The following is a 14,492-nucleotide window of genomic DNA, read 5'->3' as shown; positions in this document are numbered from 1 at the left end:
TTTTGCTTATAGTAAGGTTCGGGAGTAAAAAAGGCTCACTAATCTATCTTTCGAGAAAACATAGACGACTTCTTATCACAGACGCAAGCTCCAAGCAAAAAAGGCATCCCGCGTAATCCCGAACGGAGATGGCGAGCGTTAACGTGGCTGACGCAACGCAACGTGCAGGTGGACTGCCAGAAGAATCCCAACGACCCGTTGCTCTTGGGGGTGCGCAAAATGTTCGAGGATGCCGAGAGCACCGCGGTTTGCAACGCCATCCGGTTTCCGGTGCTGCGGAAAGTTCTGACAGCGCTGTACCGGCTGAGCGACTACTACAAGGTCGTGCAACAGATGATCGAGAACCTGCGCCAGGTCATCGAACTGCGGCGCCAGGGTTATAAGCCGACAGTCACCGACATGCTGCAGCTGATGCTCGAGGCACAGGCTGGCACTGACAAGGCACATGCTGATTCTGCCAGGTGAGGCCAGTCTGGTGTCGAGCGTTCAAACACTCGAGACCTGATGAGGCTCCTTTCGGCAGGGAGAAAAACTAGATCGAAGAGGGACCTCAGTACTCTTGGTAAAATACCGTACAGTTTTGAAAAGCTAAGGCGAATGAGCTTGGCCGCTTGAACAACGTACTCTTTTGACACCAAATCATATTTCAATAGCAACACATGAAATCGGCAGTGTCCAGAATGCCGTCCGACAGCGCGTGTATACAGCAACAGCGCAAAGCAGGATCGTCTAGTATTTTTGCAGCATGGTTTGCTCGAGTGTTGTTGAGTGAAGCGTCGAAAAAGGTCCCGCTTCAGCTGCATCATCACAGTAAGCAAGATCGCAGCGCTCATAGTACCGAATGACGCGAGCGCACCAAGCCTTCTGATAGCACGGCGAACAGAGCTCTGGCCGTGCGCTGGTCCTCGGCGATATATAGTAAGTAATCTACTCAAGTGTCTACCTGTCAATCCCGTCCTCTCGTAATAAAAGCAAAATATGATTAATTTCGGCAGCTCCTTATTAATGGAGCTAGCATGGAGGAGGAAACAGTGGCAGCTGGACATTTCCATTGCCTGAGTAGTACCATCGCCGAAGGAGTTATCTAGCCAGAGAAAAGGCGAGGCAAAACGAAGCGAACCTGCCATCCACCTAACCGCAAATTCTCGATATTTACGCGACGACCGAACCTTTGCAGGTTAGCCTGTCGACAAGAACACTCTAGCCTCATTCAGGCCGCCGGCATAAAGACATATTTTTGACAAAACAGCATTCTACTTATGATAGTACGTAAGTGCACTTGAGGAAAACCTCCTTCAAAAACAATAATATGAATTTTTTCTGTACGCGATATGCGAAATAATAATATTAGGAGCTGGACTGAATACCAGTAAAGATTAAAGGATAGTGTGAAAGTTGAACCGTCACTTGCTTTTCCCCATGAAATGGCGAGAAATAGCGAATTTATTCCATTTTAAGCTATCATATGCACGGCCAAGAAGATGGAAACGACTTTATAAGCACTGAAAATGTTTTGCATATTGCATGATATAAAATTTAACCAAATTCAGCGGATAATGAATCCAATTTCTGAAGCCTACTCCCGAAGCGGAAGGCTCAAGCAGTTCTATAGAAAAAGATCTCGAGCGCAACTTTGCCTTTATTTTTATATTTTTTATTCTACTATTGCAAAACATTTTAGTGCCGGATATTTATGAAGAACTGTGTATGTGTCTTGGTTAGTTTGGATGAAAATTGAAAATGATTTTGAATGCAAAATAAAGTTCCCCATTCTTTATATTTCTTGCATTTTGTTCAAATTAGAAGTAATATGGAGAAAAAACGGACAACTCAAGAGCTACAAATCTTTGCAAAAATAAAAAAAAAAACATCAAGGGTTGCGTAATTTCGAGGGAAGGTTTTAATGGCAAGAATATATAGGATTCTGGCAAAATGTACGGCTAAATATTGACAATTGTCAGTACAAGCTCTCAATTTTATAATAATTTCTGTAATTTTGAACAATATATTGCTACACCTTCCTAGTCCATAGGGATTCTGAGATATTGGGGGTTTTTCAAAGAGACTTAAAAAATCGAAGGTGGCCTTTATTTAAAAAAAATTTACAATCAAACTTGTCCTTCTTTGCTGTTTTCAAAATTTGGCCGAATTTGATGCCTTGTAGATAAAACACCGAACGTTTAGTACTTCAAATTTTGCGCGAAATTAAGGAAATGTAGAATTCTATAATGAAGAAAAAAAGGTGCGGAGACAACAATTCAGTTCTTCATGCCAGAATGTAGGAATGAAAATATTCTTTTCAGCGCGTTGCTCCGGTAGCAAGGTTTTAAAATTTTTAGTGAAAGAAGTGCGGGAATAAAAATATGTTTAATAACGCTGCTTAAAATAAAGTTGAACAGATTTTTTGAGTAAAAAATAATGCATGACAAAAAATTAGCGTGGAATAAGCAGGGCTCCCAACTTACAACTTCTTGAAATGGCAAAAACGGTGTTGTCTACTTCTAGTGATATTAGATTTTTTTTCGCCGAGAAAACTACTCCATATATTGCAAAACTAAGGTTCATTCCTCTGTGCCGAGACATTTTCTCACCGCTTATAAACATTCATTTGAACAACAAAATGGTCATGGGAACTCCACTACTGTTCTTATCTAAACACACCCATATTCAGGAGCATGTACAGTCTTCATCACCCTTGTGTAGAATGGCCTCGCTGCAGTATAGGGGCAACGCCGAAGTAGATCCGCGAAGGAGGTTAGCTCGAGCACTTTGTCCGTGAGTTTTGAATGCGTGATGCGCAGTTACTGAGCGCTCTACAGAAGGGTCAAAGTGTGTTTAAAAAGATGCTTAAAAATTCTGATGCAGCCAAAACCTTGCTCTTTGGACTACACAGCGGTAGTTTGCCGGTTAGAACATGGTTGGAAGTGGAGCGATTATGCGTACCTAGCAGAGTCCGCTGTTTTTCCAAAAAGAGAGAAACACCATTGGGAATGATTTCTTGGGTTGCTGGAACGGAGTTCGTTGTTTTCTATGAGGAGGCTAGGGGTAGGGGGGGTGGCGTCTTCCAATATGCTCTTAAGAATGATTATCTGCTTCACTCTCACAGCCCCAGCTATCTCCCAAATGAAAACGAGCATGGTATTCCTTACACTGTTGTAATGACCATGGGCCTGCATATACAGCGTATGAAGAAGCGGACTGTCAGTGGCTCACGTAGATCTTGAAACATATCCAATAAGAGAGTGCTTTAAGGAAACATATATTGCAATTACCAGGCTTGTGGATGCGCCGCCTGACTGGCTCTCGGGCATTGAATCTGGAGTAACAATACAGTCAGCCATTTTACGTCACTAAAATTCGGCTTGTAGTTATTGTGTAAAATATTACGTATTTGTGCTGCAATGAAGAAAACAGCGGAGAGGGCGTAGCGGGTCTGAGTCAGCGAGCATGATCTCTGCCGCGGCGAGGGATCGAAAACCGCTGGCGGCGAGGAGGCTTCAGATCCACCCCTGGAGTTGGCACTTTACGATATCCAGCATGAAAATGTATTAGCTCAATAAGGCACTAATGCTAGAACAGATGTGTCTGTAGTCTTGAAGCCATGAGAAGTGTATCATATCGTCATGTAATGGTGACAAGATCGATGACAACAAACGAAGAGCCTGGAAGTGCTCTAACGAAACTATTATGCTGACTTGCGCCCGCAAAAGAACTAAACGATTCGGCGGCGGCGATAACAAAAAAATTAATTGCTGGTTGTCGAACAAAGAATGCCTGTTTCACTCGTCAGATTAATTTGAAGGCGGCGAAGAAACATCTAGATAAAACAGCGAACGATAATAGCATAACCTGGAATATTGTAGAAACACAAGCGCGTGGCTGGAATCCTTCGAGATCTCGGATCCTTCCACAACAAAGAAAGTGATAATGTAGCGTCTTGTGACAACGATTGTGAACAAACAGAGGATACGTAATTGATCCGCGCGCTAGAATCGCACTGATAAGCCAACATGCCGGCGGCTGCTAAAAAACACCAAATATAGCTTTGAATGGTTCGTGGCAATATACAGCATTTGACTGACTCCTAACAGACACTAACCGAAATATGAGTAGAAATTACTGAAACGTTGCGCATATATAGTTAAGGACCTCGCATGTCTAATTAATGAACAGAAACTAAGAAAAACTATATTTACAAAGTTTTTTTCTCAGTGTTAGGTAGCTTCTTGCAGTTAACGGTACCTAACTGTACTCGGGGAAAATTAAAGCATTTGACTCAGTCGAAATCTAAGTAGTCATGCAGGCATTGCAAAGTGTAGATGGGAAAGTACAAGAAGACATTCATAGTGGCTGCACAGCAGCTGTAGATCTCCATAAATAAATAAAATTGTTGTGAAAAACGTGTTACGCAAGGAGAAACGACCTCCCCAGTAATACTAATAGCTCGCTTCGGGGAAATATTCAGAGTTGATACGGGAGAAGTTAGGAATAAGGGTTGCGGAAAATACGTCACTAATTTGCGACTCACTGATGTTTTGCCTTGCTAAGTTACTCACGGGGCGAATTGCAAGGAATGATTTATGACCTGGACAGAACAGCAGAAAGGTAGGCGTAAAATAAATGCAGAAATTTAAGGTAACATTCAACACCATCGCAAAGAAACAGGAGTTTACAATAGCTGGTGAAGCCTTGGAAGCGGTAGGCGAATATGTCTACTTAGGACAGGCAGTAACCGCAGATCCGGAACAGGAAAGGGAAATAACCAGGAGAGTCAGATTGGGATGGATCGCATTTGGTAAGCGCTTGCAGATTATGACTAGCAGCTTACCGGTATCACTCAAGAGAAAAGTATATAACAGTTGCATCTTACCAGTAGTCACCCATTTGGTTAAATCTTGGAGGCTAACGAAAAGGGTTCTACTTAAGTTGAGGACAAGGTGGAAACCTATGAAATGGAAAACGGTAGATGCAATGTTAAGACATAGGAAGCTGCAGAGAGGATCAGAGAATTAATTCGAGCTAATGGCATTATAATAGAAACCGTGAAGAAATCGCCATGAGTTGGGCATGTAGTGCGAAGAATTGATAATCGATGGTCGCTAAGGGTAACAAATTGGGTTCCAAGATAAGAAAAGCATAGCAGACATCTGCAGAAAGGTAACTGGGTGGATGATCAGAAGTATTCAGGGTTGAAATAGATATAGCTAGGACAGGACCAGATTAATTGGACGACTATGGGAGTTGCATTCGTCCTCCAGGGGGTATAGTCCGGCTGCTGCTGCTGATTATGATGATGAACTGCGCTGTGATGCGCCCCACCGTTGATGTTATGCTGACGGGAGGACTATTCTAATTCGCAAAACAATTGTTAAAAATTTCATAGCTGATACATTCTGTATGCATATTGCCGCGAACCATTCAAATGTTTATTTGTTCTTTTTCGGCAGCCACCAGCATGCGGCCTTATTACGTATCCAACGCACGGATCAATTCTGTATTCTGTGCTTGTTCAAGACGCAGCTTTATCATTTCAATTGTGGAGGCAGATCATTCGAGATGTATCTCGAAAACTTCCAGCCACGCACGTGTGCTTCTACAATGTTTCAGGGTATGCTAGTAACCGTACGCGGTTTTATCTAGATGTTTCTTCGACACCTTTAAACTGAGCGCTGACGAGTGAAACTTCGACGACCGACGAGCACATTTGATGTTATTGCCGCCGCCGAGTTGCTTAGTTCTTTTGCTGGCGCAAGTCAGCCCAATAAAGAGTTGATTCCACTGCTATTACGCCTGTCTCCTTTTTTGGGGCCGACGACCTTGTCACCACTACGTGACAATATTGTGACGTAGTCTTGACAATACCGAGGGCAGTACATGAGGAGGAGAGAGTTGCGTTTAAACGAACTATTTATTTGCTGACTTGCGCCCGCAAAAGATCTCTGCCCCTGGGCGGAGGCGATGGCAGCAAGCGTGATCGTCTGTCGCAGGTGACCTAGATTAGGCTGCCAACAACCCAACATCAGAACAACCCAAAACAAGGCACAAGTTGCTGCACTCATTCGAGAATAGGAAAACTTGCACGAACAGAAAAAAATACTCGCATCATTGCCCAGATCATTCTGCGTTTTACAAGCGAAGTGATAAGGCCGTATGCTATCGGCAGTTGCTAGCAGCAAATAGATGTTAGAATAGTACGCAGTATTTATACTCCTCAGTTAAAAACCCCGATCGCCTGAGTGTTCCAACATAAACAGTGAAGGCTAAACATGAACATTAAAATGAAAAATTAACGCTGCATTCCGTAGATTATTCCGCTCGTTGCAAATGTGTAGTTCCCCATGTCACGCGGCTGTTGGCAGACAAAGAATTTCAGAATTCCGAGAAAATTTGTATATCATGCATAATGCCTTGACAACTACCTGATTTAAAAAAAAAGACGATATGCGATAAGCGCTTGGACATTAATGGTGAAAAAATTGGCAGCGAACACTTTGTAATACACTCCAAACTTAGCTGATAGTTTCTGTAGGGATTCCTATTTCAAAGCATCCGAGACGTTCGTTATAGCTTCGGGAGAGGGGATGGAGGGTGGCTGCTCCTGGCTCTGATGGGGCTGGGACAGTTGGGTCGCCGCCGCTTGCGGTGTGGGCTAGCCTGCCGCCGAAATTTTATCTGTTATAGGCCGTCATTGCACCCGCCACCGCTTAGGTGGTGGACGATTGCTGTTGCGGCACGCGTCTTTCTCTTCCTCTTCTTTTTCTTCTCTACTTTCTCTGTTCTGTCCGCACGAGGCAGCGGAGGTGGCTCAGCTACAGAGCCAGTAGCAGGGCAGTGCATTTTAATTTCCTTCTTCCGACAGCCACAACAACAACATAGCGTCGGCTCTTCGCATTCGCAGCGAATGCGAAGCCTCATGATCGTAGCGAATATGAAGAGTAGATTGGCGGTTACAATGCTTCTGGTGGCATTAAGAAATTGGTTCTAGTGAGCAGACCCTAAACGGCTCACCTCACTAAAATCTGTAGCCATAAAGAATGCATTAAGGAGAGGACACTCCCACACGATTATAGTACACCTAGCAATAAGTGAGAGCAACTATCCCCGCAATATTTGTTTCTGTTTTACTGGCGCCAGTTTTGAATGGCTTACACTCCACCTACTGAAATTTAGCGCACCTAGCGGAGGGTGAGAGCTACTGCCCCCATCCCCCCCCCCTTCACACACACACACACTTCCTGTTTCGGTTTCACTGGCGCGATTTGTTGGCCCAGGTTCGTCTGGGGCCGGAGGTGGACAGACTGTCTCGTTTAATGTCTTCTGTGCAATTCGTTGTACAAAATTATTTTGAATGCTAGTCTCACATAAACGTGTACCTAAATGCAGATCTATAGATTCATAAATCAGCAAAGGTTCTTTTTGTGAGGCGCGATTGTCTTGTTTTGAGCAAGTGGTCATTCAACATGCAGTATAAATAAAGAAACGGACTGTCAAGGAAAGTTTGCAGGGCAAGATAAAGAATGGGCACATGAAGTCAGGACACATACCCAGATCAACTTAGTAGAAAAAGGCTGATACAGAAGTAGCTGCATCTCTTAATACAAGCAAATCTGAAGATATATACTGAGACAACACAAATAGATATAGTCAACATATCGCTAGTGCTTGAAGAAATAACATGGATGTGCTCAAATGGTAATCAACTGTAGTAAGGCTTTGCAGCTGGTACAGAAAGTGAAAAACTAATGGTGCTTGCAGTTGCGGTTGCTCTGTAAGCTTGCGGCATCCGGTGCTGTAAGCCTTATGATCTTATCGTGAACTTCATGTGTTGCTTTTGAGACGTGTTTCAGTGTGCAGTGTGCACGCTTTTCGAGTGGGTCATCTCGTGCGCCTTTCGTACTAGGGCGCCGACGTTCACCTGAATCCAGCCTACAGATGCCGCTATTTTCTAGATTAGAAGCGGTACCAGAGATCGACGAAAAGCTCATTATGCGATAACCTCGATAAGCGGCATAACTTCTGTTCGGCCGACATTACCGCGGCTTCGCGCAACCACGCTTGATGCTACTCGTGCACAGAACATGCAGCAGACGATGCGGCGTCGTCCTATGTCATAACCGGTGCGCGGGTTGGCAGATGAGCAAGCTGTTCAAAAAAAACTAAAATACTAGTTTTAAAAATATATGCAGCTCCTGTGCAGTTGAAACTTTGAGGTTTAGTTGTTTGGCTAATCAGGAATAAGGTGCAATAAGCAGTTTATATTCCAAAATTAGTCATGACCCCTTTAACATGAGCGCATAAACACGGACAACAGAGATCAATGTATTCCTACCAATCCACCTAGATTTGGATCTATCGAACAACCTGCTCCAAATTCCCAGAGCTTTTTCATAAATGGTTCAGATTACAAAAAACAAACGAGATATTCATTGTAATTTGATTTAAAGGAGATGAAAATCGCCTCAAACTGCAGCTTTCGGGCACCTCTAGCTTTTTCAAACTTTTAAACTTATCAAGTTGCACAATAGAGACTGAGCATTGAAATCTAATCTTAGATAAGTTTTTGTCAAAAGCCAAATGCCAGCACAAGCGAACATTTTAACAAGCCTCTTGTGTCACACTGCAGAGCAGAATTGAAAATCGCGATCTCACAGAAAATGGTGGTGCTGAACGTCACATACTTTTGGGAGATGCGCAATGGCCTCAGTTATTACAATAAAGGGTAATTGAAGCACCTGGGCATAAGGAAAACCTTTTTACAGCTATACCGTTTAAGCCGGAGGTTGTTCTGTGCGTCATGCGCAGCTGAACGTGTTCGCGGTAATGACGTCATGATGCTCGGATGTGACGTCATGAAATGATTTGACGTCATTATGACGTCACATCCTGTCATGTATAATAACCAGAATTGACGTCACATCTGGTCATGACCGTTGACGCATATACGAAGCTGACCGTGCGTCTGATCCAGGTGTGCGATGCCTTTCATTTGGCGCACCACGCAGCAGAGTTTCAAATTGCTTTACAGGTAAGGCGCAGTATCTGTCACACTTCGCAGACGACGACAGATACGAAGTATACTCACGGATAACTTAGTCGAGCCAAACGAAAAGAGCACCTACCCGAGAGAGTAATCTGTTCGAAATTTTTCGACGGGACAGTTCGATTACTAATTCTACTGCTAGAGCTTTCTTCTGATGGGGCTGGTACAGGTGGGTCACCACCGCTTGCGGCGGGGGCTAGCCTGGCACTGAATTTTTATCTGTTGTAGGCCGTCATTGCACACGCCACCGCTGGTGGTGGACGACGGCTGTTGTTGAGGCGCGCGTCTTTCTCTCCCTCTTCCTTTTCTTTCTTCTCTATTTTCTCTTCTGTCTGCACGAGGCAGCGGAGGTGGCTCAGCTACAGAGCCAGTAGCAGGCCCGTGCATTTTCTTTTCCTTCTTCCTGGAGCCACAACAACAAGAGCGTGCTGGGCACGTGGTACATTTTCAGACCAGTAAAATGCTGATGGGGACTCTTCATAGAGTCACTCCCTCTAACTGTAGATAAAAGCAGCTTTTATCTAATTTCCGAACAAGTAGTTTGACCAGAAAGCCAGCGACATAATAAGTTGCCGAGTCATCATGTATGTGAGAATGAACATCGTTAGCAAGTGCAGATAGGTTGTCCAATGAGCGAGAGTTATCAGGCTATGTACACGTTTCTTTTCCGACAGCATATTAAGTAGTGAGGGTGAATGGCGAGAGCTCATGAAGCAAGTCTCATCCAGAATCCTCCACACTTACTTGTTCGGATAGTTTAACAGCTCTCTGATGCAGATATGCTTCAGAGCAGAGATAATTGATGCACGTTGGCGCTTGTGCTGCAACCTTGTTTCTATCTTATATGACCAAATGTGTTTCCAAGGGGATCCTGTTGGGGTCAATGCGTGAGCAGGTATTCAAAGACAAAGGTTTTCAGATGTCATCCCAGAACTGACAAACAGCCTGAATTGTGATGTGACAACTGCTTGCGAAACTTCCATGATTCAATTCAGACCTCGAAGGAAGTCGGTCATTTTGGGATCCTCTTTCTTAATAGCGTGTTGGAGCCCTTTTTCGTACTGGAGCTATTCAGAGGATCAAAAAGCTTCTCCACGCACTCACAGAAGTGTGCTGCAGCAGTGGCTGAAGGAGGAGGCTCATTTCCATACACCATTGCGATTATTGCCCCCCCCCCCCACCCCAATGGAGACAGGCTCACTAAAAATCTGTGCTGCTCTATTCACCTTCATGCGTACGAAATAATATAAATGTGGAGTTCAGTCAACTTGTAGCCAACCGCAACCACATCTTATGTGTGGATTCATAAAACTGAGAATTTAAGACCAGTCAACAATGTCACCCCGAAGCGCCGCTTTTGTGCTTAGACACTACTGCGTGCTTAAATCAAATGTGGTACTTAAAAACTGAAGTACGTCCACCTACCACTAACCTAAAAAAAAAGACTTTGCAGTAGTAATGCCTAGTTGGTTAGAAAGACTGACATGTGAACTTCTTGGTCACAAATTACAGCTTTTACTGTAATATTGATTCTTCCAAGCTCCAAAGTGAGCGACACCAGCAAGATGTGTACGACAGTCGATAGTGTTATGTGTCCTGTAGTAAAAGCTGCTAGTTGGACCCAATTTCTTGAAACACCAGCAACAACAAGCCTTGCCATCAATATTTGAAATGCGGTCAGTACCATCGTCTGCAAAACCGTGAACAGTATCCTGTGTAACATCATAGTACAGTTTTTTCAGTGCTATTTCATCAAAAATTGGTGAGCAGACTCGGCCATATTCATTCCACATTGTAGTATACTTCCACCTACGGAAGGAATAGTTCCAGAAATGATCTTTGGTATTATCTTAACATTGGGTATTCACCTTGTTATGAACGCTGGGCGGGAAAAGAAAAATATGGAGCCAGAAATCAGTATGCTGGAGCTGGAAGGACACATAAGGTTTAAGTAGCGGGAACATTTCTTGAACCATAAAGGGAACAGCTTGCCCTGGTTTCGGCCTCAAGCGAACACATGCATAGAGGAGTTTGAAAACCTACTCAGTGGCATACGGCTGGATAATGTCAATAGCCTTTCAAATCAATAAGGGAGTCTTCTACCGCTATCTCAGCAGTCTTCTGAGTTTTCCGGTGGCTTGCTGCTTTAGTTTGAAACGTGTAATGGCTCGTATGTACTACTTCGATAGAAAACTGGTCGCAGGTATGCTCGAAATTACTGCTACAGAGAAAGATAAGGATGTAAGATTCAACAGCGAATCATCTCGTGCAAGCACTATCCGCGCTTATTTATAACCAGTTTAATTAAAAATTATATTGGAGATAAGAAGTTTGCTCAAAAAGGAATAAAAGACAGAGAAAGTAATGATTAGGCGCAAGACACTACAAGTGTCCATGGTCTGACGAAATGTTTTCTTTGCATTGCTACAACTCCTGCCCTTTAAGTTTTCTAGTAAGATGTTCTACACATTTTCTCATTTATCAAGTCAAGAAACCATACCTACAATACAAAAATACTGCACTGTTCCTGTTCTGAGAGATAAAATACTATACAAGAAACAGAAAAAAAATAGCTAAGCCATATTTACAATGTGCAATATGAAATTCTATCAGGGAGCTTCTCCTTAATTAGTCATTATAGGCACCCTGCAAGTTCGTTTAGTTACTTGGATATTGCTGCCAGAAGAGTCTTGCAAGCAGCCTGCAGAACTCGTAACATTAGCCAAATCTGTGTAGGTAAAGTAAACACTACACTCCCCCATCACAGAAGCCCATTCTGTCGCGAATAAGCTTTGGCTAAAAATTTCTCCGTCAAGCCCGCAGAATCCCTTCCCTAGACACAGAGGAACTGCCACCTGCCGAGGTTTGCTCATCAATCAATGAACATTTCTGACCGTTCAACTCACTGTATGTATCAAGGAATTACAATACGAAGGAGCCGCTTCTTGAAGCCTCTTATGGTAATTATGCAGTAAATAATCAGCAACAGTTAGTCAGTTCTATATCTAAAATAAAAATTGAAGCTTATTCTCATCTGGCAATTTAGGTTCTGCAGTCAAGCAGCAATCATGGGTAGAAGCCAAGCAAGCGGACTCTGCAAAGTTCTGTTGGTGCAAGTTCCACAGCATATATTATACAAAAGGGTAAACTTCGCCTTGACATGCACTTCTTGGTAGCTGGAACAAAACAATTTAAGTCTCCAGTTCAGAAACAGGCAATTTCCGGATTTGAAACAATTTATAGCGCAAAATTTGATTTGTGTAGAGTACAGGCAGACTTCAAGTGACAGCAATATGACCCGGCAGAGTCTTACAAAACAAAGTTACTCAGGTTCACTGCTTGAGTAAGGAAGGCGATGTCTTGCACTTTTTAGGCCTGAAAAGAGTTCTGTAGAGCTCTGGTGTGTTGGCCCTTTCGAAAACACGCCTCAAAACAAGCAGCTGCCACCACTTGACATTCTGAAGTCATGAAAAAGGGATAGCTTCGCTTGCCTGCATTCGATGCAGAGAAAAGCACGCCTTCACAGAATATGGGACAGCTTTAAAAACAAATTAGCAAGGATGTCAGGTCACAGTTTCTGTTGTTCGAATGTGACAGCAGTGACTAAGAGACCGCTACAGGAAGCAAAAATGCACTGAAAGACCTAGGTCTGAAGTCCTACGAGTCCTCTTGGTGCGTATGTGCACCAAGGGGAAAAAATATGAAATCTTGACCGGAATGAGAGTATGTGTCCACGATTCCGAGGTGTCCACCCAAAAGTGTACTGCGGCTTCTTTTCCACAAAACCCAATTTAGCAGAGAGGCAGCCCTGTGTTGTGCGATGTCAGCGCATGTTAAAGGCCCCCAGGTAGTGGAAATTACTCCATAGCCTTCCATCACGAGATCTATTTCACTCTTTTCGTTTTCACTCCCAGCTTCCTCTCTCCCCTTACGACGCGGTTCAGATGTCCACGATGTTTGACAGATACTGTGCTTTTCCATTATTATAAACTTACAAGAAAACTATGAAAACGTCACCTTGACCTGATTAGGTGTAGTTGTTCACCACCCCGCGGTGTCCATTCAAGAATAACGGGCCTTGCTTTCCCCAATACCAAACTTGAAAGAAATTATGAAAAATCTTGTATTGAAAAGGCAGTGTTACCGTGGTTATCACTGCAACACTCACAGCCTTCGCGCTATCACTAGGTTAAAGCCATGCTTAAACCCCCACATTTATTATCAAAAAGAAAGGCAGCTTGTGCTTAAGCAAAACTTCACTTTTTTTGCATACAGAGGAGAATTTATTGAATGCGCTTTATATCATCATTCCGTACGTAATTGCAACAATTTTCTTTATTTATTTTAGAATATAATGTCGAAATAAGTGGGCTTATTAAAGGAGTTGGTGAACAGACACAGACACTTGTGTAAAAGTATTTCTGGCTACTTCATAAAACGAGAACAGAAAGCAGTGCGGTTTGAAACATATTCAGGGATGCAGACATCAGCAATAAGTTAATAAATTAATGCCTTCTCGATGTACTCAATAGTGTAATCAGACATTCAATGCAAACATCATGACGAATAAGGAAATCGAAGAACTGCCTTCAAGGCAAGTTCAACAAAGTTCATCGAAGTTGAAGCCGTCGGCCCGAAAATCATGCAACCTTTGACAGTGCACGAAATGGGCGAGGGTTTTTTTTCCAGCTTCCATTCTCCGCAATTTATCGATTCGTCATTTTCTTAGTGCCCAAATGTGGTGCCGTCTGTTTCATGAGAATACTTGTCTTTAATCAAGAGGTTTCAGAAAAGCGCATTTCAATGGGACGACTGCAGCAGACGAGAGGACGAGCCATCGTCCGCTCTGCGCTCCGTTGCGTCACCAGTACCGGAAATCGTTGTAATGCACATTTTCGCGCCCTAAGCCCAAGTTATGATCAAAGCTTTTTGATCACAACAGTAGAAAAACTTCACTTAAAAATTTCACTAGAGTTATATTATGCATTTTTGGGATGCTTATGAATTATGGCGCCATCTAAAATTGACCAATAAAACCTACCTGCTATTTCCGTTATTGTCTTCTGGAAACCGCTTTTTTTTTCTCTTTTTTCTCTCTTAATTACCTATACGGCTGTTGCGTCTAATAAGTTTTTCTTCTGCATCTCTTCAACTCATTTTATTTGCCATGTGATCGTACATTTAACAACAGCCTGAAAGTTAGCAGCTTGCACACAAATTCACTTTAGAGCAGAAGCTCCACTACTACCCTTCTCCAAGGTCATTCATCTTCGCAAGATAGGTAATGCGCATGTGCCACTTTTACTGCGCCGCATCACAGTCGCGCCGTGCGCTCGCTCCTCTGTTTGCCGCCGGCAGAACCGTGCGAGAAAGTAGCCTGGCAACGTGACCATCAGCTGCTACGTGTCCCCCGCTTCGCCTCTCATTTAAACCGGTGTTCTCATATCAGAAT

The 14,492-nt window shown here is 43.3% G+C and overlaps 1 protein-coding gene and 2 pseudogenes across 1 annotated transcript in view; 1 reads left to right on the top strand and 2 right to left on the bottom strand.

The window, feature by feature from the left end:
- Positions 1 to 14,492, top strand: part of LOC146171653 (cytochrome P450 3A4-like) — a 112,481-nt gene that overhangs the window by 83,189 nt on the left and 14,800 nt on the right. Inside the window, exon 5 of the mRNA XM_084586473.1 lies at positions 169 to 461. Within this exon, the coding sequence (XP_084442599.1) occupies positions 169 to 461 (293 nt within the window). The remainder of the gene's footprint in view (positions 1 to 168; positions 462 to 14,492) is intronic.
- LOC146171655 (uncharacterized) lies at positions 9,396 to 10,196 on the bottom strand (annotated as a pseudogene).
- Positions 10,503 to 12,916, bottom strand: LOC146171654 (uncharacterized; annotated as a pseudogene).

Source organism: Amblyomma maculatum, unplaced genomic scaffold (assembly GCF_055883805.1).
Source record: "Amblyomma maculatum isolate TAMU_Amacu unplaced genomic scaffold, ASM5588380v1 scaffold_19, whole genome shotgun sequence".
Taxonomy (NCBI): domain Eukaryota; kingdom Metazoa; phylum Arthropoda; class Arachnida; order Ixodida; family Ixodidae; genus Amblyomma; species Amblyomma maculatum.
This window is presented reverse-complemented; position numbering and strand designations above follow the sequence as displayed.